Source organism: Calonectris borealis, chromosome 16 (assembly GCF_964195595.1).
Source record: "Calonectris borealis chromosome 16, bCalBor7.hap1.2, whole genome shotgun sequence".
Classification (NCBI taxonomy): Eukaryota; Metazoa; Chordata; class Aves; order Procellariiformes; family Procellariidae; genus Calonectris; species Calonectris borealis.
In genome coordinates, this window is record NC_134327.1 from 18203343 (window position 1) to 18229391 (window position 26049).

The 26049-nt window shown below is 40.8% G+C and overlaps 5 protein-coding genes across 18 annotated transcripts in view; 4 read left to right on the forward strand and 1 right to left on the reverse strand.

The window, feature by feature from the left end:
* Nucleotides 1-3350, forward strand: part of UBE2I (ubiquitin conjugating enzyme E2 I) — a 14909-nt gene extending 11559 nt beyond the window's left edge. For both annotated transcript variants that reach the window (XM_075165706.1, XM_075165705.1), the window contains exon 7: nt 2693-3350. In XM_075165706.1, coding sequence (XP_075021807.1) covers nt 2693-2756 — 64 coding nt within the window. In that variant the 3' untranslated portion in view covers nt 2757-3350. The remainder of the gene's footprint in view (nt 1-2692) is intronic.
* On the reverse strand, nt 785-9403 carry TSR3 (TSR3 ribosome maturation factor). The gene is made up of 6 exons (XM_075165702.1): nt 9307-9403; nt 8942-9158; nt 7897-8090; nt 6927-7100; nt 5735-5798; nt 785-5657 (listed from the first exon to the last, which is right to left on the reverse strand). The coding sequence occupies exons 1-6, from the start codon at nt 9401-9403 to the stop codon at nt 5510-5512; spliced, it is 894 nt and encodes a 297-aa protein (XP_075021803.1). The 3' UTR covers nt 785-5509.
* On the forward strand, nt 4422-18973 carry GNPTG (N-acetylglucosamine-1-phosphate transferase subunit gamma). Of its 5 annotated transcripts, none has more exons than XM_075165698.1 (11): nt 4422-4502; nt 9599-9653; nt 9929-9996; nt 12080-12134; nt 12257-12340; nt 13381-13474; nt 15014-15128; nt 15691-15773; nt 16041-16169; nt 17601-17682; nt 18757-18973. In XM_075165698.1, exons 1-11 carry the CDS (start codon nt 4493-4495, stop codon nt 18879-18881), a joined length of 900 nt encoding a protein of 299 aa, XP_075021799.1. In that variant the 5' UTR covers nt 4422-4492; the 3' UTR covers nt 18882-18973. The 5 variants fall into 5 exon arrangements, with proteins under 5 accessions (XP_075021799.1, XP_075021801.1, XP_075021797.1 ...); XM_075165700.1 differs by lacking the exon at nt 4422-4502 and adding an exon at nt 8998-9153; XM_075165701.1 differs by lacking the exon at nt 4422-4502 and adding an exon at nt 9442-9516.
* Nucleotides 18974-19248: 275 nt separating this feature from the next.
* UQCC4 (ubiquinol-cytochrome c reductase complex assembly factor 4) lies at nt 19249-21608 on the forward strand. The gene is made up of 2 exons (XM_075165703.1): nt 19249-19804; nt 19876-21608. The coding sequence occupies exons 1-2, from the start codon at nt 19482-19484 to the stop codon at nt 20228-20230; spliced, it is 678 nt and encodes a 225-aa protein (XP_075021804.1). The 5' UTR covers nt 19249-19481; the 3' UTR covers nt 20231-21608.
* Nucleotides 21609-22017: 409 nt separating this feature from the next.
* Nucleotides 22018-26049, forward strand: part of UNKL (unk like zinc finger) — a 60849-nt gene continuing 56817 nt past the window's right edge. For 7 of the 9 annotated variants that reach the window (XM_075165664.1, XM_075165665.1, XM_075165667.1 and 4 more), the window contains exons 1-2: nt 22035-22132; nt 24014-24223. In XM_075165664.1, the coding sequence (XP_075021765.1) occupies nt 22053-22132; nt 24014-24223 (290 nt within the window). In that variant the 5' untranslated portion in view covers nt 22035-22052. Of the gene's footprint in view, nt 22133-24013; nt 24224-26049 lie in introns of all 9 variants that reach the window. The other 2 variants (XM_075165674.1, XM_075165666.1) reach the window with 2 other exon arrangements.

Sequence of the window (26049 nt, forward strand, 5' to 3'; positions counted from 1 at the left end):
TGGAGATGCCTAGCTTGTGCTAAACTTGAACAAAACAGTAACTTCATGGTTAATAGGCTAGTGGAGCTTTTAATAGCATCGCAACAGCAATAAATGTGAAGATTCCTTCAGTTAGACCACGATTCTCATCCTGGTTCTAGCCCAACATAGAATCCTTTCCCCTAAAGGCTAGCTGAGTAGCAGTGATGAGGCATAATGATTTCATGAGTAAAAGAGGAGACTGAATTACGTGACAAGTCCCATTCATCAGTATAGTAGTAACTTACTTCTGTCCAGTAGTGGGTACCTACAAGCACTTGTGCCTGAAGAATAGAGAGCTTCTCTGATTGCTGTAGGAAATATGTGGCATTTTGTGAAAACTAGATTTTGCAAAAGAATAGGTTAAAAAGTACAGAAAGAAAGCTTTAGCAGAATGAAGTTTGCATTAGTTAGGAAAGGTGATAATTTGTGAGCTAAAAAGTACTCTTTTTTTTTTTAGGCTTAATCTTAAAATTTTCCCACCATTAAAAATGGATGGCTGATCTATAATCTTTAGGGGAGCAAAACACTTTAAACAAATGCTTTTGGCACTGACAGCTACTGAAATAATGACCAAGATGGAAATGTGGAATTACCATTCTGGACAGAAGAACAAGTCTCCAGGAGAGTGCCAAGTTTGAAAAATGGCATTTTATGAGACTTCACGTGCAAGCTATGTCAAAAATGTCTTTTATAGGATCCTAGTGAAAAGGAAACATAGGGATGGGTAGTGCATCTTGGATTTAATTAACAGGTTCACTCGATGTTATTTTTTAAGTATCTACTGAAGACTTGATGGGACTGAGTGCATATGGAGGACAGTTAGGTGGCCACAGTTGTAGGCAGCACCTTTGGGAGCCAGTAATGATGAGGCAGGCCTCCCCCTGCTTTTTTCCTTTCTTTTTTTTTTTTTTTTTTTTAAAGCCACTCTGAGGGAATATGGGGCAGGAATAATATACATATATAAGTAGTCTGTGGGTTTTTTTTAATCACCTCCCACATGCATGTATGTACAAAAACAGTCTTTGCTAGTCTTGTTTCTGTTTTATTGTAAGTGCTTCTAGAAAAAAAAACTATTGAGAATAAACTATTACACATGGTTTTTGTTACTTCAAATATATATAGTCTCCCATTTATCATGTCTTTTGGACTTGCATAGTATTTCAGATGGGTTACTGTATTTCTGCAGTGTGAGTGTGTCTCTCTTACTACTTAATGAGTAACTGGTAGAAGCAGCTTAACAGAGCAGGATTGTGTATGCATCTGTCATTTGGCAGTTGATAAATACTGAGGAAGATGCAATGTTGTTTAAATAGATGTCTTTTAGTCAAGTTCTTAAAGAATAAACTTTGTATTCAAAATAAGAATAATTGTTCTCATTCTCAGGATTGCTTTGGTACTGTCGCTCTGTAACTTCAGCACTCCTTATGTGCTAACCTGCTTCCTCCTCTCTGCTGTAGGCATGCAGAGTCTCCTATGCAGGCATTCTTTTGTGTGGACTATGAGGGTGTGAGACTTAACAGCTAGGTTGTGTTCTCATGTGACAGTGCAATATAACCTAAAGAAGATTTTTAGAATAAAGTTTATGAGTATTTTCAGTCTGTTTGCTGGTAATTGTTCATTGGATGTGACCAAAATTGGCTTCATTTCTTCTTCCCCCCCCCAAACTGTCAACTTCTGAGGATATAATTTGCTGCCTCTTTTTTTTTTACTGCAGCAAGCCTTCATAGCTGAAAGTAAGTTAAGTTACTGCAAAGCTGTCTGCAAAATCTAGTCACTGTAAACTCCCTTTGGCACAAGAGTAATGGTAACAAATTTTTGTTTAGCTCTTGACTGACACTTCTGACAGCTAATACAAAATATAGTGTTGAATGTAAATGGATGCTCTACTAAGCTACTACCATCCCTTGTTGGCCCAAGAACAGAAAACAAAGAACTTGCCCTTTTATGTGTTGAGTCTGAGGCTTAATGACTGGTCATAGTTCCTTGAAGTAGTACTTGCTTGTTTAATCAATCTGTAGCAAGTATGCTAGACTTAGTGAACTATAGTGTTTTTTCAGAATGATAAGCTACCTTTTTTTCAACTAAAGGTTAGGATAAACCTAACACTGTGAGTCAGGGTGAAGGCTGAAACTACCATACCATTATCATTTTCCCGTTTCTTAAAGAGCGCTTCCCCTCTCTCCCCAAAGCAGTAAAGATAATACTTTAAAATCATATGAAGTCCACCAACTGTTAGTGAACTGCTCTCATCAACCACTTTGTGCTGTTAGGATATTGGAATTTATTGTTAATGACCTCAAGTCTTAACATGGGGAGTGGAAAACTTACATTCAGATGAATAAGAATGCTTGCATGTAAGGTACAGCTGGCCTTGAGAAAGAGCAGGCGCAATCCTGTTTATAGAGACTGGTATGGTACAATCATTTGACAACAGATGAAGTTTGGGAAGTAACTGGTTAAACAGTACCTTACATCCCTCCAAAGAAAATTATCAGAGTAATGGTCCAGAAAAGCCTTTAATATATTGTAGTGTTCAGTGAATTCCTATCTGATGGTTTTGCCTTCAGCAATGACTTAGTTTTGTATTGAAGAGAAATAGAAGAACAGTAACTCAGTAAAATGGCCTCTGATTTCTCAAGCTGTAATTACCCTTTCTCTCTCTTCTATTCAGCCAAAACAGAGTGGAATATGAAAAGAGGGTTCGAGCACAAGCCAAGAAGTTTGCACCATCATAAGCATCTGTCATGCAGCATCTTAAAAAGGAAGGGATTGGTTTGGCAAGAACTTGTTTACAAAACTTTTGCAAAATCTAATGTTGCTATGTACAATTAATATCCACTTAGGGGAGGGGGTTGTATGTGTGCCATTTTCCATATTCGCCACTTGTATACAGTTCTAAATTTGCTGAATTGCCCCCAGTTTTTTCATACAGGGTCTCTTCCTTCAGTCTTTTGTATTTTTGATTGTTATGTAAAACTTGCTTTTATTTTAATATTGATGTCAGTATTTCAACTGCTGTAAAATTATAAACTTTTATACTTCTATAAATTCACTAGTATCTCTAGTTACTTTGCTATCTGATGCAGGCATGCTTTAAAATGTTAGAACTATATTTAGCCTCTAGCTGGCTGTATGAAAAAAAAATCATGCCCTCCACCCCCTTCCCTCCCTGAATTTGTTTTTCTATCTTTCAGAAACTAGGTTGTTATTGCTTAAGAGCCTCCGAGATCCAAAGTCAGCCAGCATCCTTATTCTGCATCACTTCCTTTGTGTTTATATGGCGTTCTGTCTGTGTTGCTGTTTAGAGTAAATAAACTGTTTATATAAAGGGCTTTGTTTCATTTATCTTCATTAAAATTATTAAAAGACCGCCATTTAAGTGGCTCTGAACACAATTCAGTGCAAGTCCTGTTTTTAAGGCCTGTGATGCTGCACTTACCTTTTGTTTAGATGTTGCCTTCATTTCTTTTCTCTGCCCCCACCCCCAACATGAATGTGGCCCTTCTTTGTGCCCCGAGTGGCAATTGCAGCTATTCAACTTTGATCAGTTCCTTAAACAGCATATAGAATTCTGACTAGCTAGAGACCAATTGCTTACTGTGCATAATGGGATCAACATACTGGTGTGACCATGTTAACATAAAATAACACAAGCATTAGACTGATATGAACAATAATAGAAACTGTCCAAGGAATGCAAGGGGACCTACAGCAACTGGGGATTTTAAATGGTACTTGTTTATCAGAAGTACTTCTGTGCCTTCTTCCGTATGTCAATGTATATAGCTTTTAGGAAAAGGACGTGCTCTATGCAATTACAGTTTCCTTCTGTAAAGGACATCAGTTAAATTATGTAAGTTATTTTCATGTATGTCAAGCTGATATACCCTCTATTAAACTTTCACTGCTTTTTTTATTGTATTTTTTAGTCAAAATCATTCTGCAAAACAAATGAAGTGTGAAAAGCTTTGTTGCATCTGAGCTGTAGCTTCTGTGCTTTTGTTATTAAAAAATGGCTACTGCTAGAGACTTAAGTTATTCTAAGTGTGATACAGCTCTGTTCTCAGATCTGCTCTGCTTGTCTGCATTTGATTACGATAGCTTTATAACATAAAAACATTCCCCCAAATTAGAATAGCTAACACTTTCACATTATTCTGACCTTTAAAAATTGTTTGTGTAGGATTGCTTTCTTGTCACTATCTAGAAATCCTTGTTACAACAGCTGATTTGGGAAAGACTTCATGTGCTTGGGGTGGGAAAGTGAGAAACTGAGTTAAAGGAAGAGATTCCCTGTCAAATTTATTTTATTTACTTGGGCTTCTTTTTTTCTTTTTAAAGGGAAATGGAATATTTGTACCACTAGAACTGCTGCTGTGACTCCCGATTCTAGTTCCAGTAGGGCTAGCATTTAATCTCTAGTAGAAGAGAGTTAAGAGGTGAAAATCTTGCTGTGACTTGAAGAACTTCTATGTATGAAGGTAACACTGTGAATTGTCTTCAGTATCTCCAATTTTACTGAAGCGTTGCTGAAGTTTAGGTTTAAATAAGTTCCAATTGGGTGCTGGAAACTCAGAAGAGCATTCTACTTAAATGTACAGAAAACAACTGCTGACAGCTGCACTTTCACTCTACAAACTGGCACACATATGGAAAAGTGAACTAAGATACTAGTGCTGATGAGAGTCTCTGACTCAAATCTTTAAGGGCCAGACTGTGTATTTCTAACTTGGTAGAGCAACACTTCAAGTAATGAGAATGCAGGCAGATAGCATTGCTGAGCCTGTTATTTGAAAATTTATGGTACAGTTCTGAATATAAAGTGCCAAAACATTGTATGTTGCTTAGGACTGTCTATCAGAGTAAATAAAAAAAATAGCATGTAAAGTTCCTGAAAAGACATACTGAGACGTTAAAACAATTCCAGGAATTGTTTTTTTCCTTTTAAGCTTAGGTAGTCAGTTTACCCTAAACTAGATGAAGTAGCTGAAATACATATGGCAGGTTCAAGCCTGCAAAAAGTCAGAGGCTTCTTACGTGGTAGGTACTTTGAACAGGGCAGTAACTTAGTCATGTTTTCCAGTTGAAATATAGCCCAGAAGTTAGAAGGGTTTACTTAAGGTATTATTAGGTAAAAATAATCCCTGTAAACCACTTTCCAGACATATTGATTAGAATACAGGGTTTTTTTAATTCTTAACTAAGCTTCAGGCTCTTTACATAGTAATTAGCATGCCATAAATAATTACCTAAAAATTAAATAACCTAAAGCCTTTATGTGCATAAATAGACCTATAAACCCACATACAGCCTGAGGTTCACCTAAAGGAAGGCATTTGCTAAGCACCAAGTTACAGGTGAACAAGCCATGCTGTTAGTTGTCCACAAGAAAACTTCTTTATACAAGATGTTACAACTCTTCAGGATTGCTGGGGGGTTTTTTGTTTGCTTGTTGGGGGGGTGGGGGGCGGTTCTTTTGTTTGTTTGTTTACTTTTCAAATAGTTGATTTATTGGCTGTTGTTCCAGCAACTTTACGGTACCATCATCTTCTGCACTGTCCTCATCACTGCTTTCATTGGCATCATCTGGAGTGCTCACGCTGTCGTCCTCAGATTCTTCGTTACTTTGTGCTAGTCTGGAAACATTTTTCAGGATTATAAAAGCAAAACAACTTATAATAAGAAAAATAGTATTTAAATTAAATTTCATTACCCTGGGGAATTGATTGGTCTGTTGGGATTAGAAAATTCTTTTCCTGAGTCAACATTAAATGGATCTGGAAAAAGAAGGAAAAAACGCACACGTTGATGAAGAAGGCATATTTTAATGGTCTGCCTTCATTTTCATTTTAAGAGAAGATTCTTGGCAGGGAGGGGAAGGCATAGGAAGTCTGGTTCAGCTTTCTGATAAGTTTACTATAGTTGTTTGGTCAGAAACCAGGGGAGGTGAGAAACAACTGCCCAGGTCCTGCCTCCTCATTCTAGTCTTTTCACTCTCTTCCATGCCCTTCGTGCCCACCCCTCCAAGGGGTTCAGTATCTCTTCAGGGGTAGTCAGACTGTACACAGAGGTTTCTAAGTCTTTTGGTAAGAAAACATGGATGTTCTCAGAATGGTTTCATTTTAAAAGAGCTATCTAGTTAGTTTATGTCTACTGAGAAGTGAAGTACAGCTGTCCAGGTTTAGCTCTTGCTGAGTAAGGATAGGCTTAGATTTACTTTGGCTTACACAGCTGGGGGGAACTGTTACCTGAGAAAAGTCAAACAAGGCATGACATGCTAGGCTAAATGAAATCATCCTGTTTGGTGGAAACCTAACTACTGTTACATTAAACTGAAGACAGTTCTTAAGGGGCAACACTACTATGCCAAATAAAGCACGCTTCCACCCACAATCCTATGGATTTTCTGGATGGACTGTAGTACCAAAGCTGTCTTGATTAGGGACTATATAAACATGTCCATTAAAGGTCTTTCTTAGGTTTATGTATAACTAACTTGCTGTCAGACTGTATGCCTATATTTCTCTTATAGTCCTCCTGAATTACTAGTCTTTTTTCTCATTATCTGCTTTTAATATCTCTAGATAAAATGAGGAAGCATCATATTTTTTTTTTACTCCTTAGTTCTCCAATATGCCTAATTTAATCAGGGTAGCTGCTCCACAGTTCAGCTGTGAACACACTACTATATGCATTAAATTGCTTTAGTCATTTTCATCTTTTTGAGTTGAAAAAAATAGGCAAACTTGCTTATAAGAAGAATACACAGTATAAAGTCAGAACAACACATCTCAGCAAAGCTCTTATCTTCTACCTTGCCAATATTTTCATGAGATTAAAGGAAACGATGGTAAGGAAACTAGTTAGGAAAAGGGGTTCTGTGGTGTGTCTGTGTTTTTTCTTACCTATTTCTTCGTCTTTTGTTTCCTGGACGCTGGCTAAAAAGTCCTTTTCAACTCTCAGCACTTCTTCCTGGCAATGACAGGCTGCATATTTTTCCAAGAGATTTTTGTTCAAGTCAATAAATGCCTTACCCCATTTAAATTTCCTTAGAAGAATGGTGGCTAGGTCTGGGAATCCTAAAACAGAAAATAAATGATCAGTTTTCTTTTTCAGTGTGAGATTTCACTCAGCTTACAGGTTTCCAAGTTCAGTACATACCTATGTATCACTACAATAGTGAGATGTTTGCCAGCATTTCTTCAGTGTTCAGAGATTCAGACTTTTAAAAATATTAAAAATCTTTTGAAATTTCAGTTTAACTTGAAATATCTAACTGAATCCAAGAAAAGTTCATAGTCTTTTAGTGAGTGTTACATAAAAATATTTTGTATAGGTAATGAATTATTCTAGCTCCCACGGTCCTTCAGTAAGAGAGCAGTTGTACATACAATATTTTCAGAAGATAAGATTTGTCTGCAGTATAGTAGGGCATGTCTCTTCAATTGTCAAGAAAGTTCTGTGATGAGTTTGCAAAACATCACAAGAGGGGGCAATTTCTTTTGTTCTTAACCAGAACCCACCCTATTAACAGACAGCTGTTACTTCTCGTTAAGGCAAAGGTGCCTAAGGATTCATGCTCTGTCTTTGGCTTTTTTAAACAGTTTTTCTAAGATTAAGTGCCATCCTGATAAAACCAGGATCACAGTTTATGTGTCCTGTTTAGTAGCTGACATGAACACCCCACAGACACCTCGATGCTACCAGATACAAGTACTTAGAAGAAAGCTATAGACAATCTGATTCTAAACTCAACGAAGTGATGACCCGTGGGACAGCATTACAGTTTATTCTATCGCAGATCATCTCTTCTGATTTATTAAGCATGTAAGAATTGCTGGTAACATATTTCACATCAGACACATTACAGCCTACCAACAATGCAAAAAGCTGCAGCAAAAGCCTCCACGCAGGACAGTTTGCATGGCCGACCATAGTTGACAGGATTTGCAGCCACCAAGTAAGGCAGCAGCCGTAGATGACTTCCTCTCATTCTCTTAAAGGGAGTTTCTTCTAATTTGGCCCATGAGCAATCTATGACTGCCATTCCGCTCTGAGCAATGACATGCCTGAAAAAAGAAACATCACTGTATTTGAAAAATTGTTATCATTGTTTAGATAAAAAAAGTTAAAGTGAAAATTACAATTGCCACTTTATAATGGCAACAAATTTGCATACAACCTCCCCCTTTTATCAATCAAAAAGCATACGTTTTACAATGATCTAAAATACAGATGCAATGAGAAAGAATAATAACGTGCTTTTCCTCTAAACATGCACGTGGCAAAAAAGGTTTACCCACACGTTTCAAACTGAAAGTGAAAAATTCTAGGCTTAAAAACGTGACAGAAGAGTGTGGTTAATAATAACATTCGCGTTCTTAAAAGTACACCGAAGTTCACATTTAGGTTCTCTGCTAGCTTCTAAAGACTTATCTTTTCTCCAGGTAAATATGTCTTTATAAAAAAAATGCAGGCACATTTGAAGAAAATTCTCAACATTTCCCCCAAACAAGTTTTCTAGTTAATGCATCGTGTTGCCTAGCCGAAGAACTTGAATAAAAATTACAGTAGCTATGGGCCCGTGATTCTGAACAAATTAACGTACAAACCACATACTTCCAATTTCTCGCTGGGATCTACAGATGCTTTTTTCACCCGACACCAGCTATGTAAAAATGTTAACCTGATTTAATAGAATGGCTCTGTGTCTCGCGTTCATGCATGAACATAATGTAACGGGGAGGTCAAATTTATTCTGTAGCAAAGTTGTGACCATGAATCAGCGGTTAAAATGTTGTCCATAATATACCGTCACTACAGCGTTTGAACCAAGGGCTCTTCCTCACAGCCTGCGCCTCCACAGGCTTTGCAAACAGGCAGGGAGGTCACCTGGGTGTGGGCCTCGCCGGGGACTCACCTGTCAGCTGGAGAGACATACTCGGTGGCCAGAGGACTGAGGACGAGGCCCGGGAATCTCTGACGGAGGCGCAGGGTTCGGAGCAGCCCTTTTCGGGCCAGTTTCCTCCCGGTGCACTTCCTGGGATCGCAGTGCCCGAGCTCCCACATGGCGAGAGGGCACGGGAGCTTCGCCGCCGGGGCGCCCGCCTCCGCGGCCCCCTCGCCCTCCAGGCAAGCTGAAAGCAGCAGGCGCGCATTAGTGTCCAGCCGCCGCACGGCCCAGCCCGGCGCCCCGGCAGGACCCAGGGCAGGACCCGCGGTCCCGCCCGGCTCAGGGCAGGCCGCGCCGCCGCTCGGCCCGGAGTCCGCGGCACCCTCCCGCACCTCTCAGCGCGGCCTCCGCTTCCGCCGCGAAGGTGTCGAGGCTGCGAGCGCCGCGCCGCCCGCCCCTCCGCGGCGCAGCGCGCCGTCCGCGCTCCATGGTCCCGCGGCTGGGCGGAGCGGCCGCCCCGCGGCCCCCCGCCCTTCCGCTTCCAGCGGAAGAGGCGATGGCGGCCGCCCGGCTGCTACTGGCGGCGCTGGGCGCGGCGCTGGGTGAGCGCGGGGGCGGGCGGGGGGCGAGCGGGCGCGCCGGTGGGTCGGTCCGCCCGCCGTAGCAACTGCTCTCTGCTCGCAGGTCTCTTCGCCTCGGCCGGGAAGATGAAGATCGTGGAGGAGCCGAACACGTTCGGGTACGCGGCCGCCCACTCGCCGTGCCCCGCCACCCAGCCGGACTCGGCGGGCTCGGGTTCGTCTGCCGCTCCGCCCGCCCCAGCCCGTCCCTTCCTCCGGGGAAGGGCGGGCCCGGCCGGGCCGGGCGCTTCTGCCCACCCCGCTGGTGGGCCCGCGGGCAGGGGTCGCCGCTCCCCGCGCGGCTGTAGGTGTTGGGACCCTCGGGTAGGGGAGGGTGTAACCATAGCCGATGCGTAACTCAGTCTTAAACGTTTAACTTTCCTTCTTTTGAAAGGTTGAATAACCCATTCTTGCCTCAAACAAATAGGCTGCAGTCAAAGATGTCCCCGTCTGCAATATCAGGTATATGCGTTACCTTTTTTGTACAGTTTTCATCCTTTAGTAACAGTCCTTTGCAGAATAGTCTTCCTTGACTTTATGCAAAGACTAATTTTACTTGTCATTTTATGAGCATCGTGAAAAATAAGCATGGGCAAATATATTTTATTGTGCTTCTGAAGGGTTCAAACCAAGATTTGGTGTTCTGTGTCACAGTGCTGTTTGGACTGCTTTTGTCACAGTGCTATCCATATGTTTTATTCTGTGTTTTCTGAACCAGTCACAGGTCCTTCTGATCCTTACTAAAAACTTTTTTCTTTTTGAAACAATCTCTGACATCCTTGAGATCGCCATATAAAAGTCATCCCATCATCTGATAGTACTTGATACTCAAAAATTGTTTTGAAAAAAGCCCTAAGAGTAGTCTTGGAACAAATCACAGAGGCTCAGTCTCACACACAAAGCCTGGATGCTGCAATATAAATCCTCCACTTTAGCAAAATAAACAGGAATCTAAAAAATTCTAGACCATATATGGAGTAGATAAAATACACACTGATGCAAAGAGTGAGCAAAAGGGAATAACTCTTGTCTCTCTGCTAACCTTAGGCACAGACTTAAACCTTGTTCAGGTCCAGGAAAGGCATTTTGGTATGGTGACATTGAATGTGATTATGCTTAATGTCTTCTGTCGTGTTTTATAAACCCAAATCAAGTGTATAAATTCTGCATGTACTGCATGTGAAAAGTGAAATAGTTAGAATTAGAATACTGAATGGAAAGATGCCAAAAATAGCAGGAAAAAAGTTAAAAGTACAGTACGCTAGAAATCCTTCTTTCCTGGATGTGGGAACTTACGTGTAGCCAAAAATTGGGAGTGTCTGTGGAACTGGAATTAGGGCATGGAACCCTGTCTTGCACAATTATTTCTTTACCATAGAAACCTTACCCATTCTTTTCTTTTACAAGACAGTTGAGGTAATAGTTCCTATAATTTCTCTTTTAGAGCATCTGCCCAGGAAATGGAGGCATAAGTTTATTCATTCAGGGACATTCAAATTTGCTTTTCTTTCTCTGTGGGGAGAGTATCCTAATCACTAAGGCACAGATTACATGTAGTAGAGGGGCAAACCCTTTGGCCAAGCCTATGATAATCTGTAGAATAAAATGCAAGATCATACAGTCAGAAAAATGGGAAAGAGAACCTGTATCCCAGTGGTTAAGGCATTCCAGAGGGTATGATTCTGGTGGTCTGATCTTTGTTTCTAGGATTGGTTGTCTAGATCTGTGGAAAAAGTACATAGGTGATCATGACAGTGGGGAATTAGAACCCAGGATGGGGTTTTATTTTATTTGCTTTATAATCTCTTTTCTTCTCCTTTCCTCACAAATATTTAATCATTCCATGCAAAATTACCTTAAGTAAGGGTCACTGAAATACCCCTGTAGTGCATAGTTCAGGACTTTTGGCCCTTTTTTGAATGACAAGTTAGCTGTCTTGGATTCCTTTGACAGAAAGGCTCAAGTGATCAATTCTACAAGAGTAGAATTGTAACTGCTGACCTGTCTGACAGTAAAAGGTTTATCTTGTTGAATACTAACTGGATCAGACCATGAAGGCAAACTGTGAAAAGGAATACCTAGTTCGAGAATCTCAGTGAAACTTAAATATGCAGCATTGTCAACATTCTGAGCAAATGGGCTTTACTAGTATAAACTTGAGGAGTTTGGATGATTTTGGGGACAGACAGCTGCCGAGCAAGAGTTATGGTGATTTCAGTGTTAGATTTTTGGCAAGATCTGCACTGATGATTCCTTTTATGGATCTGGCCTCTATCTGTTTGTATACCGGTTTCTTACTTCTGTCGTAGAGAGAGGCTTATCTGTTTCACTGAGTGTTGAAGATGAAAAATGTTAAAGATCATGACGCAAACCAATATAGCACTAGTGGGAATGTACAGTAATCCATATGGAAGATAAAAATTTCCTTATGTACAGCAGAAAACTAAATTTGTCACATACTCCTTGCAGTTTTGTCACCACAATAATTTGCTTAAATTTAACCAAAACATTATTCTTCCTTGATGTCATTTTGTGGTGTTTTTAGGCCCTGCACATCTCTTTAGGCTTGCTGGCAAGTGTTTCAGTTTTGTGGAATCCACGTGAGTAATGGATTTGGATATTTGATTATATATATTTGTTAGGAACGACCTAGTTTTCTATTTCAGTCTGAAACATTTCTTCTTTTCTTTTTCTTTTCTTTTCTTTTCTTTTTTCTTTTAAGGTACAAGTATGAGTTTTGTCCTTTCCATAATGTCACTCAGCATGAGCAGACTTTTCGATGGAATGCCTATAGTGGGATTTTAGGGTGAGGCTTTTAGAACTTTTTTACCAATGTTGTTAGCAGACCATTTTATAGATTGCCAAAAAGGAGGCAGTTTTAAAATTAAGATTCTTTTATTGGTCAGCTTAGGTCATTGTAGTTCCCAAGGCGTTATGCATAAAAATACCCCATCTTGAAAAACTAAGATTTTTTTGTTGATAAATACTAACCTCCTATTTTAGCTGAAGGCTGATTAATTATCAGTGCCAACTGCAAGTGTGATATGTTCATGTGAGAAATTCAATAGTGTATAACTACAGCTCCTATTAACAAAGATTTCATGTCTGTTAACTATTTTCACTTTGAGCTGAATATAACCTTACAAAATGAAATGAGTGCTTTATGCCTAGTGGTTGTGTTAAACATATTTAATAAAAGGTAATAAAAGACTCAATGTAGACCCAGAAAAGTATCACAAAGTATTCAAAGACCTCAGAGTATCCAAATCATAAGACCTAAAATAAATTTAATTATAAACCAGAAACCTGCTTTAAAATTACTGCCTTTCTAAATAATTCGTATATAGATGTCTCTTTTTTTCCTATGTGCACAATAATTAGTGAGCCAATATGAGAGGAAAAGGGTACATCAAAATGCTGAGAGTATCATTGGCTTTAGGACTAACAGAAGTAGAGACTAGTTTTTGTAGGTGCTCTCACTAGCACTAAAAATCTTGCAAACAATCCAAGGGTACTTAGCATCATGGAATTTGTTGTGGGATTGATCTATAAGCTGTATTTTATTGGATTTAAACATGGATTTGTAAGTGCAAATGGTTTGCAAACTGAAAGCTGATCCAAAACTGTGCTCTCGAAGTAATGTTGATGTGCCCTTTGTAGCAGCCTGAATAACAAACTACACTGTTTATAAGGTCTTGGCTGTAAGAAATGGAAATACTAAGACAACAAAAATGAAGTATATACAGTTAAATTGAACATGGTGTAAGGGTATTCCTGTTTTATTTCTTGAGTGTTCACTTTTTTCTTTCCAGTAACTTAAAATAAAATTATGTCCTGTTTTTTCAGAATCTGGCATGAATGGGAAATAGACAACAACACATTTGTTGGAATGTGGATGAGGGAAGGAGACTCATGTGAAACTAAGAGCAGACAGACAAAGGTATAATAACTAGACTATGCTAATTCAGACAGCATGACTCTCTACACACACTCATGACACTCTACAGACTGAAACATTCCTACCTTGAAGAAGTCATCATTTAAGATGTGATATAAAACATAAAGATGAATTCCTGTAGGAGCTTGGTGAACGGATGAAGAAGGGAAGCTAAAATCAGCATAAAATTTTGAAGAAGTTTACTTATGTATTCTCATTGGTTACTTTTAACTCTTTTTTTCCTTGATAGAGTGGAATATTCTGGTATTATCACTACTGTAGAAACATACAGTGCTTTGTAATTTGTGTCAGAAAAAGAGCTGTTTGTTGAATTCAAGATGCCAGCCTATTGGGCTAAAGACATCCAGGAAAAAGGAGGGAAAAGAATTAGGCAGTTAACAGCAGCGTGCTGAGAAGCTAAGTAAGGTGTTAAAACAAGAGCAGAAGGCATGCAAGGAGAATTAAGGAAGGAATCAAATATATGGGAGTGGCAGAGGAACCAACTCAAGAGAAACAGATTCTGCTGTGAATACATTTGAAGCAAAAGTAAAAATTCTTATTTTGTGGAGTGGTTAAAATGTTCCTTTTCACATTCAGACAGTCTCTGTGCCAAGTAACTATTCAACTCGCAGGGTAAGGAAGGGTGTCTGAGACTTGCCCAATGTGTGGCACATGATTTGCACACATCCTTTATCCTTTTATTCAATAATGTTTTTCTTTTTCCACCCTCAGTGTGTTATACAGTTTTACAGATATAATGAATTAAACCTCACATTCCCTGATGACATAGATCGCTATCGTGAAGAAGAGTTAAAGATACCATATAGTTCACAACAGGCTGTTTTTCGTGTAGAAGATGCTTAGCTATTACAATGATGGGTGACAATACAATACTTAAGAGAGAGGGATATATAGTTGGAATAATAACTAATGTGAAGATGGGATGAGGGACAAAATATCTTGACCAAGGTGAAAATATTCTGTACTGTAAAGGAGGTGCCTTGTTAACATCTTTATTTCCCATAGGGGCTACAGAAAGAATTACTATTCTTGTATGGCCTTTGATATTATGATTCAAATCTTTCACTGGCATTTAGTTTTGAACAGACAGAAAATGCTGGTGCTGCAAGTTTAATGATGAAAACAAATTTCTACAGGCTAGATGTGTATTGTTCTTTCTATTTAGCACATTGATCAGAACTAAAATTTGTTAAGTGAATTATGCTTATGTCAGATGAGGTTCTAAAGGGTGTCCTTTTTACTCTCATTCTTGCTGGAAATACGGTGCCTGGGGGTCCAAGGAGCAATGATACATGGGGGGATCATTTCCCATTAGAGGAGGTAATTTTAACATTTGATAAAATAATTTGAAGATGTGCTTGCTATGATTCTTTTTCTGTGGGTGACAGCACTGGAAGCTTTGACATGACAGTATGTACAGAAATGCATCTGCTAACATTGGAAGACAGCAAATTGATCATCCATGCTGGTCCTGTTTCATGTGGAGGTGTTTCGCTCATCTTTGGTTTTACTGATGTTTAGGTTCATCTTGTTTGTGGAAAGAGCAATAAATTGGCTTATGTGTCTGAGCCGAGTACTTGTGTTTACTCTCTGACATTTGAGACTCCTCTCGTGTGCCATCCCCACTCTCTTTTAGGTAAGATTTAGAAAATCATTTGTGTGTGGAGCAGCTGGCATGTTACACCAACCTCAGAGTGTAAATTTGCAGGTTCTTTGAGTTTCTAACTTGCTATAAATGAGTATTAAGTGTAACATATACTACAAAGTGTATTTTCAATCCCAATCATTATAACACATAGGTATTTCTCAAATAAATTGTTTTTGCTAGTATAGACCCAGTGAGTGATTTTTTTTTGCTTTTTTCTTGGACTGGTCATAGGAATCAGCTCTGTAGTATCTGCTCATTAACTTACATTACAAAAAGGGAGAGCTCAGTTAGAATTACATTCAACAAAGAAATATGAGGCCTTCTAGCTGGAAATAAGAGAAAAATTTTTGGTCGGTGGCATTATCCAGAAACTTCAAATATGTGAAGCAGAATTTAAGTTTAACCCCAACTCTTGAAAGCAGTAGAGACGAAGTACTGTATAGAAACATTGAGTTCTTAAAACAAATACAATTGCATGCTACTAGAGGAGCATTTAACTAATGCAGGACAGTGCTGTTGGTTTTTACATGGTTTGACTTCCATTTTTCAGTTTATCCGACTCTGACTGAAGCACTACAAAGGAAGTGGGATGAAGCAGAGCAGCTTCTGTATGATGAACTAATAACTGACCAGGTTTGTTAATTTCTTCCAACTCTATTTGGTAAAGAACAATTACTGTCACATAGCCAGTGACTTCTGCAGTTTCTCCTTTTGGAATGGATGCATTTATTCTGCAGTTGGCCAATAGTAATTTTTGTGCTTTGTAACTGCTATATCAACTGGTAATTGTAATGTTTTCTACAGTGAAGCTTGAGGAATTGGAATAGCCAGTGCAAATTACAAGCAGAGGTGAGAGTCGCGTGGATTGATCTATCGTTGTTTGGAAACTTTCTTTTTTAGGGATACAAAAAAATACTGAAAGAGATTTTTGAAGAAGCAGGACTTCTAAAAGCAACAGAAGAAAAGGAAGTTGAGAAACAACATAAGAAGATAAGTCTGGAATTTGAAACAGTGGAGAAGTGCAGTAAGGTATAGAGCATAGTATTTACAATGTGGAATTAAATTGCCACCTTTTTACTGTATGACAGTATCAGTGTGACAGCATTATGTAAATACTCTGGGTTCAGCTGAAATCTGTTCATTTTTCTTTTATTATCTTTTCTGGTTTCAATATGTAACAGTCTAGATACAGAGTGATTTGTTGTCTTTATGCTAGCCCTTAAGTCAAAAACAAACCAGCACAACTGAATGCCCAATAAGAAGATGGGGAGGGTATGTAGGAATTTGTGTACGCACTTGGGTTATGAACACCTTGTAAGTATTCTTTCTGGGGAATATCAGTCTGGAAACAGGAAGGAATTACTAGTGAAAATAAATGTGTAACCAGCCTTGGGAGTGTTGACACTTCTCTCTGTGGATAATTACCCAGACTTGTGTCAGAATGCGTTGGCTGTTACACAAGCAAAAGGCAGAATGATCTATGCTGTGTCCATTTCTGAATGACTTTCATGTGTGTGAACAGTCCTTCTGCAACAGAATTGAAATGGAGAAAATAGAGGTAGAAGGTGTGCTCAGCCTAAAACAGTGCAAGCTGAACATCAGAAAAAGAGCATGGAAGGGAATTAACTCATTATAATGCAGAGAGGAAGCTGCTGTTGTCATTTTATTTGAAAATGTAGCAAAGAAAAAAACACCACATAGTAATTCCTGAATATAACCAAATAAACTGTAGTTAAGCGGAATATACTTATATAAAGATTACCATTTTGATGTGGTACTGTTATATTCACCTTTTTTTTTTTTTAATAGTTAACAATACAGTATTTAATAATTTGTACTACTTCTTCTGGCTTCATCATAGCTTAATTGACATAAAGTTGCCTGTTTTGGTAACCACAGAATCTTAAATAGTTAATCTTTTGCTCTTTCCTGATTCGTGTAATAACCAAAACACAAGAAAAAAACTGGGGCTTCTTTGAGATTTCAGATAATGTGGTTTGAGTCTCTAAAGTACTAAAAAAGCCCTGGCTCTGTAAGTTAACAGAAACTGCTGAAAGTGAGAACAGGAAGTTACCAGGTCAAGAGTTGAGGAGGTGACAAATTTCCAGACTGTAGCATTATGACATAAAATAAAATAAGGCTGGTCCTGTAGCAAACCTACGAATGCAATTTTGTGCTATGATAAAATGCTAGTTAGAGGATAGATCCAAAATAGTCTCAGAAAGCACTCCTAATTTTTATTCTCAGGCATGGAAAAAGCTGGCTCCTGTTTTGGCAACATAGAAATACATCTTTTTATAAAATTTGCACCTTGTTCTTAGAATAAGCAGTTTATCTTTAAGACCTTTTAAGTTGAAAGCTGTAACAGCTGTGCACAGACCCATTATTTTTTATAAACTCCCATTTTATGTATGGATTTGGAGAGTGGGAGAGCCATTTTAAATGTATTTTCTTTCTTAGGAATACAAGCAACTTTCTAAAGAAATAAAAAAACTTAAAGATTTATTAAGCCAGCACGGTATTGCATACAAAGGAAATTCTGGTGAGTTTTTTGGTATCATTCTTTTTCATTATTGTCTATTCAGAATGTGAATACCCAAATGTTGTTTTTGGTTACAGCAAGGATGAAATAATCTGTCATATATGGAGGTAAAATTCAGTAGACAAAGTTTTTAGTAAGTACTAAGGTCTTGATTCCTGCACAAGAGGACTTATTTTGCCCCCAAAAAATCTGTTGATGTCTTGCAATTTTAGCTTTATAGAAAAATTTTGACTGCTGTTGTACTTGAAGTTTGTCTCCAGTACTTAAGGTACCAAAGAAAAAGGAAATCTGTGTTAACAGCATTCATAGCACATAAGCATCTTTTAAGTAACTCCACTTTCTGCATAGTCAACCACAAGGCCTGACTTCTTCAAGAACACTTGAAATGTTCTCTGTATCTGTTTGAATTGGTTTTATCCTTTCTTAGTCACCTTTTTTTCCTCACTTTGATTTCTGTTAAGTAAGTACCATACCACCTGCAGTTTTTAGAAGGAAAGACTGTTTGGTGCTGGCTAGGAAGAGGCAAGGCTTATCTGGATTAATTCCAGACAAGTTGTTTTTTGGTTTTGTTGTTGGGGTTTTTTTGTTCGTCCCCCCCGTTCCTTCCAGTCCATTGTGCCCATTATTACATGAACTATTTGTCTAAGGAGGATTTAATTTCCCTGAATATATATTTATACCTTTTATGTTCAGAATTGGCACCTCAAGAAAATAAACCTTTGTGCTAATTAAATTAGCTTAAAAGTAGTGACATACTTAATTTTTTCTTCTTTTTGTTCTGAGAAACTTTCTTCTCTGTTTTTTTAAATTGGTGTCTTTTCTAGGCAAAACTCATCATATTAGAATTTTTGCAAAGCATTTTATCTTCATGTTTAAACTATTAACTATGTAACTTGCACAGTATTTCCACCTGTTTGGTAGTTCATTTAATTATTGCAGATTAGAACTGTATAATCAAAAGCAGAATTCACAGCTTACTCTAGATGACTTATTTCAAAACTATTTAGCGAATTCTGTGACAAAAATATTTTGGTGTTTAAAAGCAGAAATAACTGATGTCTTTAAATATTACAGCTGAAAATACCAGCGTTGAACATTTAAGTCACAAACTGGCAACTGCAGTGACAACTGTGCTTAATGGGTCAAAGGATGATGAGCACCTGCATGGCGATACAGGAATTTGGAATGACACTGTATGAAGAAACTTGGGTGGTAAACAGCAAGTTCATACGGAATGTCAAGCAAGTTGAATGTGTATCGTGGCACTAAAATGATTTACCTTCTGCAAGTATTCTTGACTTTCTGAATTTCTGCCCTAAAACAAAAGGAACATAATGGAGCGAGGGCTCACCATTACTGAGAACAGTTGGCTAGTTACTGAGAACACAAACTCCTTTGCTAAGGCCAGTATTAGGCATAGGTTTACGGATTCTGTGTCTCCAGTCCCAGCTTTGTTATTTTCTCTGATCAAGCATGGCAACACGTGGTGTAAATACAAAATAGTTCAAGACTAATGCTGTAAGATGTTGTATGACAGGCAGTAAGTGCACTATTAAGAACATGTTATTTCATCATGCTAACATGTTTTCTGTGCAAACTTGAGCAGCAGAAGAAATGTTTTCTGCCACTGCAGTGCATAACACACTACTCCACCCGTATTCAGAGGTTGATAGCGGGTGGATAAAATGAAAGTTGTTCAGGATCTGATGGAAAGGTGCCATGAAAACACCGAATTGTTATAAAAGGATAGCTGTGTTAAGGGAATACGTGGCAATTCTCTGTATGTAATACGGAATAAAATGGACTCTTCCAACACAAACTGTGGAAACATCACCGTAGGATCCGGAGGACGCCGAGCATGCCGTCTCCAGTCGCTCTGCCTCCTCCTGCAGTCCGGTTCGTCAGCCTGCCGGGCGGCCGGCGCGCAGGCCCCCACCGTCGCCGTTCCGGCCGCCCTCTCCTCGGCAGCAGCCGAGCGCCCCCCCCACGGCAGCTCGCCCCAGGGCAGGTCGTCTGCCAATCCAGCTGCGGCCGGCGCGCTCGCGCTTCCGCTTCCGGGCAGCGCGGGGCGGAGCCGGGCAGTGCGGCGCGCCGGGATGAGCTGGGCGCTGGGCCGCTGGCGGTGAGGTGACGGGCGCGGGGCCGGGGGCGCGGGCCGCGCGCGCCGCGCCGCTGACGCGTGTGTCTTTGCAGGGCGCGGCGGTCCCTGCGCCTGCCGGGCCCCCGGAGGGGGCTGGCGCGGCGGCGGGGTCCAGAGGGCGCGGCGGGCGCGGAGCCGGAGGGCGGGGGGGCCATCCCCTTCTCCGCCAGCAAGGCCAGTCCGCGGGTGTGGAGCGTCAGCCGGTCTATGGGGAGCGACCACGAGAAGCCGTGGGTGAAGGTGCTGCCTCTCAGCCTGCTGTGCACGGGGCTGTTGCTCTGGTGCGTGTTCAGGGAAAAAACGGAGATGGATGAGCGGCTGGAAGCGGTTTTCTCCGGGGAGATCGTGGACACTTCAGATGTGGCCCAAAAAAGCAATGCTCCCTTGCAGTCGCAGAAGGAGGAATGAGGACGGGAGTGTGGCTGCAGTGAAGGAGCTGCCAAAAGTTTGCTGGCGTTCACCTGGTTAAAAGCCGTACTGACACTTTAATGGGAAAATTTGTTTTTCCAGCCTATCGGCAACCTTTTCTTGCAAGCTTGATTCCGTCGTGTATCATGCTGCTTTCTGTGCTAGTCTTAGCTTAGTAAATTGCACTGGTAGTGCAAGGAGTATCTTCTTGCTGCATTGCACAGTAGAGGCGAACAGGATGTATTGCAAATCATCTTGCACTTGAAGATACGTTTTATACAACCAATCTCTTTTTCATGGATTATTTTTCTTACATGCACAGTGTATTAAAATATCAAAGCTGTACGTCTGTAAAATTGCTGCTGAAGGTGACCTTCATTTGTCATTTTGCTAGTCACAGTGTGTGTTCAACTTTTATTGAAGACAACTGTAAGTGTATGATTCATTAATATGTGATTCTTTCTGTTCTGATTGGTTTTGTAATTCTACTAAATAATGTAGAAATTGCCTTCTTCAACCCTTAATGCATACTCGGTGCTTGCTTTCTGGACTAGAACTTTTTAGGCATGCCCGTGATTAGGTGATCATCACTGGTAGGAGAGGTTTTTGCAGGGAATCAAAGTGATTGGCTTGCATTATATTGTGGCGGAAACCCCTAGTTTCATTGAACAATATGGTATCTAGTTTTTCCTACAGGTTCATAGATATTCCAACTTGCACACTGGAGACTTTTCTTGGGAGAGGAAGAATCTAAGCTACTAATACGACTTAGTTCCCTTCAAAGTTAGAGGCTTTTTTTTTAAGCTTTCAAATGTAAAAATGCAAAACTGTTTTTGTGCCATTAGCATTCCTAATTAAAAAAAAAAAAACAAACAAAACCCAAAACAAAACCCCCAAACAAACCAAAAATACCAAATACAGCAGCAGCTAGTGAGACAGGCTGGAGCTAAAGAGAAAGCTGGTTTAGCATCATGTTTGTCCAATACTGCTGATGAGTCTCTGAACAACAGGCACCACCGTGGCTTTTGATTTTGCTGTGGAGTCCCTGTAGTTTAGCCAGATGATGCCTAGTAAATGAATAGTTGGTTTGGTACTGTCACAAGGTTTAATTTGTCTTGGGATTCAACTTTTACCACAGTAGAATGTTTCAAGTAAGGGTGTCCTGGCGAATAAAAGAGTGATCCTGGAGTTTATTTATTTTGACCTAAGGTGTAATGCTTGTTTCTCTAACTAGCTTGCTTTCTCCCTGCTCTGTTAAAACAGTGAACCCAGCAACGTACTGCTTTGTTTAAGGGAATAAAGACCTGCCCCTTCGTGTGTGCCTTATTTTCGGGTGATATTATACGTGTTTAATAAAGAATCTCTACCTGTAAAACTACATAGTCTCTTGTTTGTAAGGTGTTGGAAAATTTGCAACCTATGTGTCTGCAGCATGTTGTTGTTAGAAGCACAGACTATGAGGCCATCAGCTGAAGCTCGCTGACGACGCTCTGCACGCTCTGTCTAGAACGCACCTCCAAGGGCGCCGGAGGACTCAGATGTGTAGCCGGGCGCTTCTTGCGGGTGCATCGTGTCCGGGAACCCACGCTCGGCCCAGGCCGCCGTCCCCGGGCACCGAGGGGCGCCCCGGCCCGCGCGGGCCTGCTCGCGCGCGCTGCGGGGGCGGTGTCGCCGCTGCTGCTGCCTGGGCGCGCGGGCTGCGCGGGGCAGCGGGCAGGCACCCGGCGCGCGCGCTCGTGGGGTGGCGCGGTGGCGTCGCGTTTCAGGGGGGCGGGGCCAGCAGGACGGGGCTGCGCCTGCGCTCTGTTGGCCGCCGGGGAAGATGCCGTCGGTTTCGAAAGCGGTGTCGCGGGGCGGCGGGGCCGGTGGGTCCCCGCAGACCGAGCAGCCGACGCATTATACGTAGGTACCGCGTCCTGGAGGCGCCCTGCTCCCTGGGCCCCAACGCCGCGCGGGGAGGGCCTCGGGACCCGAGGCAGAGCGCCCGGCTGTGTGCCAGGCCTGCTCCGCGCGGCCTCCTGCACTGGCGGCAGGTCTGTGAGGAAGGAGACTGCCTGGCCCTGGCCGGCCTCCGCCGTGCTCGTTTTCCGGCTCCAGGCGCCGCGGGGAGGAAGCCCCGTTCTGTGCCGGCCAGATAGAGGCGGCCCGGGCACCGCTGACTGCAGAGCGCCTGCGGCGGTTCTGCGCGCCTTGCGTCCGCTCCCGCGGTCGTGCCTCTCTGATCCGCACTGTGACCCGCCGGCGTCGTCGGGCATCCCAAGCCCCGCAGCACCCTCTCGTACTCCGAGACCGCCCTCTCCAAGCTATGGCAGCAGCCCTGCCACTTCTCCTAAGCGTTGCATAGCCAGCCTCAGCTCGAGTCCTTGGGACGTTTCCGTGACGATTTTTGCAGACCTTGCTGTACGGAAAGACAGCTCCCATGTGCTTGCCATCCTCTCTGCAAGCCTATCCATTTTCTTCTCATACGGTCTATAAAGTCCCTGCAGCCCTCTATCACTACTGACAACCCATCTCATGTAGGACCATGTGCTCCCCACAAATGCAGAATAATTTATCACTTAACTGTGGCATTCCTTCACTTCCATTCCCTGTATCATCACTTCTATAATGTCACATTTCCAGCACTCTCAGAAGGACCACAAGAACATAGCCACTTACCTAGATACTGCTGCAGCCCGTCCTACAGCCCTTAATGTACAAGAATTCTATTTTTTTTTTCCCTCTTCCCCACAATCCTGGATAGTTTAGAGATTCTTCTTTAAGCTTAAAGACATACTTCATAACTGTGTCATTACATGTGCCAATTTAAGCAACTGAGAATGAAAAGATGCCCTTTATTCCTCTTTCTAATCCTTTCCTTTCCCTATATCTTCAGTTCTCCTGTAGCCTGTTACACATCCTGCATCCTTTTAGAGACCTCTGGGAACTCTAAGGTTCTTCTGCAAAGCCCTCATATACCCCTTCCTCTGCAAATACTCCATAACTTTAGCAACATAATGAACTTGCTAAATTGTCTAATAGAGATATAAACTGAGACAGGAAGAAGTGCTGTCTTACATCCTTTGACAAATGCCACAGTAGTGCCCAGTCTGGCATGGTCTTGATATCCTATAGAAAGAAGTATCAGGCTTCCTAACTAGCTTCTATGCCCTGCATGCTGATGAAGGACTGCCTTACTAACACTTAAGTAACCTTCAAAGACCCCAGACTGTCTCAACACAAACGTAACAGTAGCTAAAATAAGTTTGCTGAAGTCCTCTCATAGCCCCTGATAACCTTCATAAACCTCTTTTAACCCTCTAGCTTTCTATATAGTGTGTCCGCATTCTGGGAATGTGATTAAGGACTAATGTTTATATTAAATGTGGTATTTAGCTAAAATAGCCTTTGTAGGACTATTTTGTATGGTAGCAAGCAATATGAATGCTTATTCAAGTAACTTGTTGGATTTATAATCTCTGTTTGGTTGTTACTTAGGACAATATTCTAAATACTGTGCTTTTTTAAATTAATGTATTTATTTTATTTTAGTTTAGTTACAAAACATAGTATAATTTGCCAGGTATTCCACTGTATTTTATTAGTAATGCATGTGTCATAAAAAATGAAGTCACTTGTATTCAACAGCTGAACAGTAAATTGTGCATAGGAACTAAAACTGTATGCAGGTACATTTGTACAATTTTTCACGGGCTATGTGCACTGAATTGTCAAGTGCCCTGTTAATACTGTAAAAATGTGCCTCCGATAAGATAAACTTGTAACACAGTTTAATTTTTTTAGGTATCTAAAGGAATTTAGGACAGAGCAGTGCCCTCTATTTTTGCAGCACAAGTGTGCCCAGCACAGACCATTTACCTGTTTTCATTGGCATTTCCTAAATCAGCGTCGTCGTAGACCTATACGAAGGCGTGACGGGACTTTTAACTACAGTCCAGATGTTTATTGTACAAAATATGATGAGACTACAGGAATCTGTCCAGATGGAGATGAGTAAGTGATTTCTTTCAGTCCTAGGTGTTTATAGTATTATCAATGACATTAAAGAAAGATGCTAGTTTCTCCTTAGCGAAAATGATCAATAGAACCCTGCTGCAGTTTACTTGAAAACAGATTTCTATAAGCGATTTGTCAGTTTTTGGCACATATACTTTTATATAAGCATGTATTCTTTAGGCTGTCATAGAGTTAGAACTATGATTTTGCTTTGTGACTATCTTTAAAGCATAACATAAGAAACTGGTTTTCTGCTAGTATTGTTGCTGCACCACTTTTTTTTTTTTCAGTTGTGCTTCCTTTTTCTCCTGACAACTTTGAAATTGACCAGTAGGTGCAAACCATACTGTGTAGAGATGGCTTGAAGATTTTAAACTTAAAAGTTTTGTGGAGGTTGATGGGTAGTAGAGGAGAATGACTGTTTTGTGATGCTTCCAGTGAGAAAAAGCAAAGGCAGGAGTTCACTGTTAGTTGTCTGGCTAGCCTGGTTAGTGTTTGCATTTCCATGGACATGTGTCTCTTCTAGATAAAGGCTACAGAGGGTCTGCAGTGAACTTGGGCAGGGGTAGAACATTTGTGGAGATGGGAATGAACAAATGGTACAGTATGGCAGGCAGGCATATATAGAGGAGCTGGGTGTATTGTGGTCATATGTCAGAGGAGCTACCTTCATCTGCAGTGATAGAAGCAAGGAAGGACTTTTGACAAAAAATATTTGCAGGAAAACAGCCAGGAAATATGTAGTTATGCTGGTCACCTCTTTTAAAAAGTGAAGATTAATTATTTTGGTTACTGTAGTGTATAGCAGTACTTGTCACGGATCAGGTATCTTTTGTGTTATAGGCTGTAGTTGCAGAAGAAAACGTGGATTTTTCCCAGAGGATTTACAAACTAAACAACAGAGATAAGAGAAGGTAAACAACAAAAATGCACTAGGCAGCATGACAATATTGAGTACCATGCCTAAGCAATGTAAACAGCAAAAAATGTCTCTGAGGGATGATTTAAAAGAGAACAATTAATTACCTTTTCAGGTGTTTGTAAAACACTCCTGCCAATCCTGGGGCAGCATGGACAGTTCTTCTTTGAAAATCAACAAATGAGGATAATGGATGCTCGTGTCATGGATTGGTTGGGGACAAAAATTGACCTTTCATTATTGAGTGACAGATATTGATTCTAAAGGAGGAAAAGGGAAGCAATGTTTTAAAAGGGCAAGATTGAATTGTTAGAAGCAAATAAGAGGAGATGTTTACTTACTGAGATGTCAGGTGGAAACCTTTTTGCTGGATTGGATTGGAAAGGTTGTCCCCTACAGTTGCTGAAGATTACTCCCTTGTTAGGAGCCCAAATGACAAACAGGCTGCTTATGTTTTCTGGCATAATGGAAGTGCAGAGGACTTGGCAGAAATAAGACCAGTAGTGAGATTCATAGCTCTGTCTTAGCATGTCGTGCTTACAGTTTGAATTAAATGGATAGGTTTAGGAGTTATCAGCAAAGAGGTGGTCGTTTTCAAGTTCGTGTTTTGCAGTGAAATTGCCCAAATGTAGAAGGATAAGAGCAGGGACCAAGGTTGAAGTCCTCTGGTGAGACCCCTCACCAGAGGCATAAGAGAATGCTGAAGTTGGAAGATATGCTGCAAGAGGGATTGAACGTAACTGAGTTCCCATAAACAAAGGAGAACAATGTTTCAAGGAGAGAAAAATTGAGTAAAGCAGGCAGTAAATTAAGAAAATGAAGATAGGTGTGAGTAGAGAAAATGGAGTCTGCTTTCTTTGACTCAGTTATAAGGTGAGATTATTGGAGACATTTGTGAGAGAAG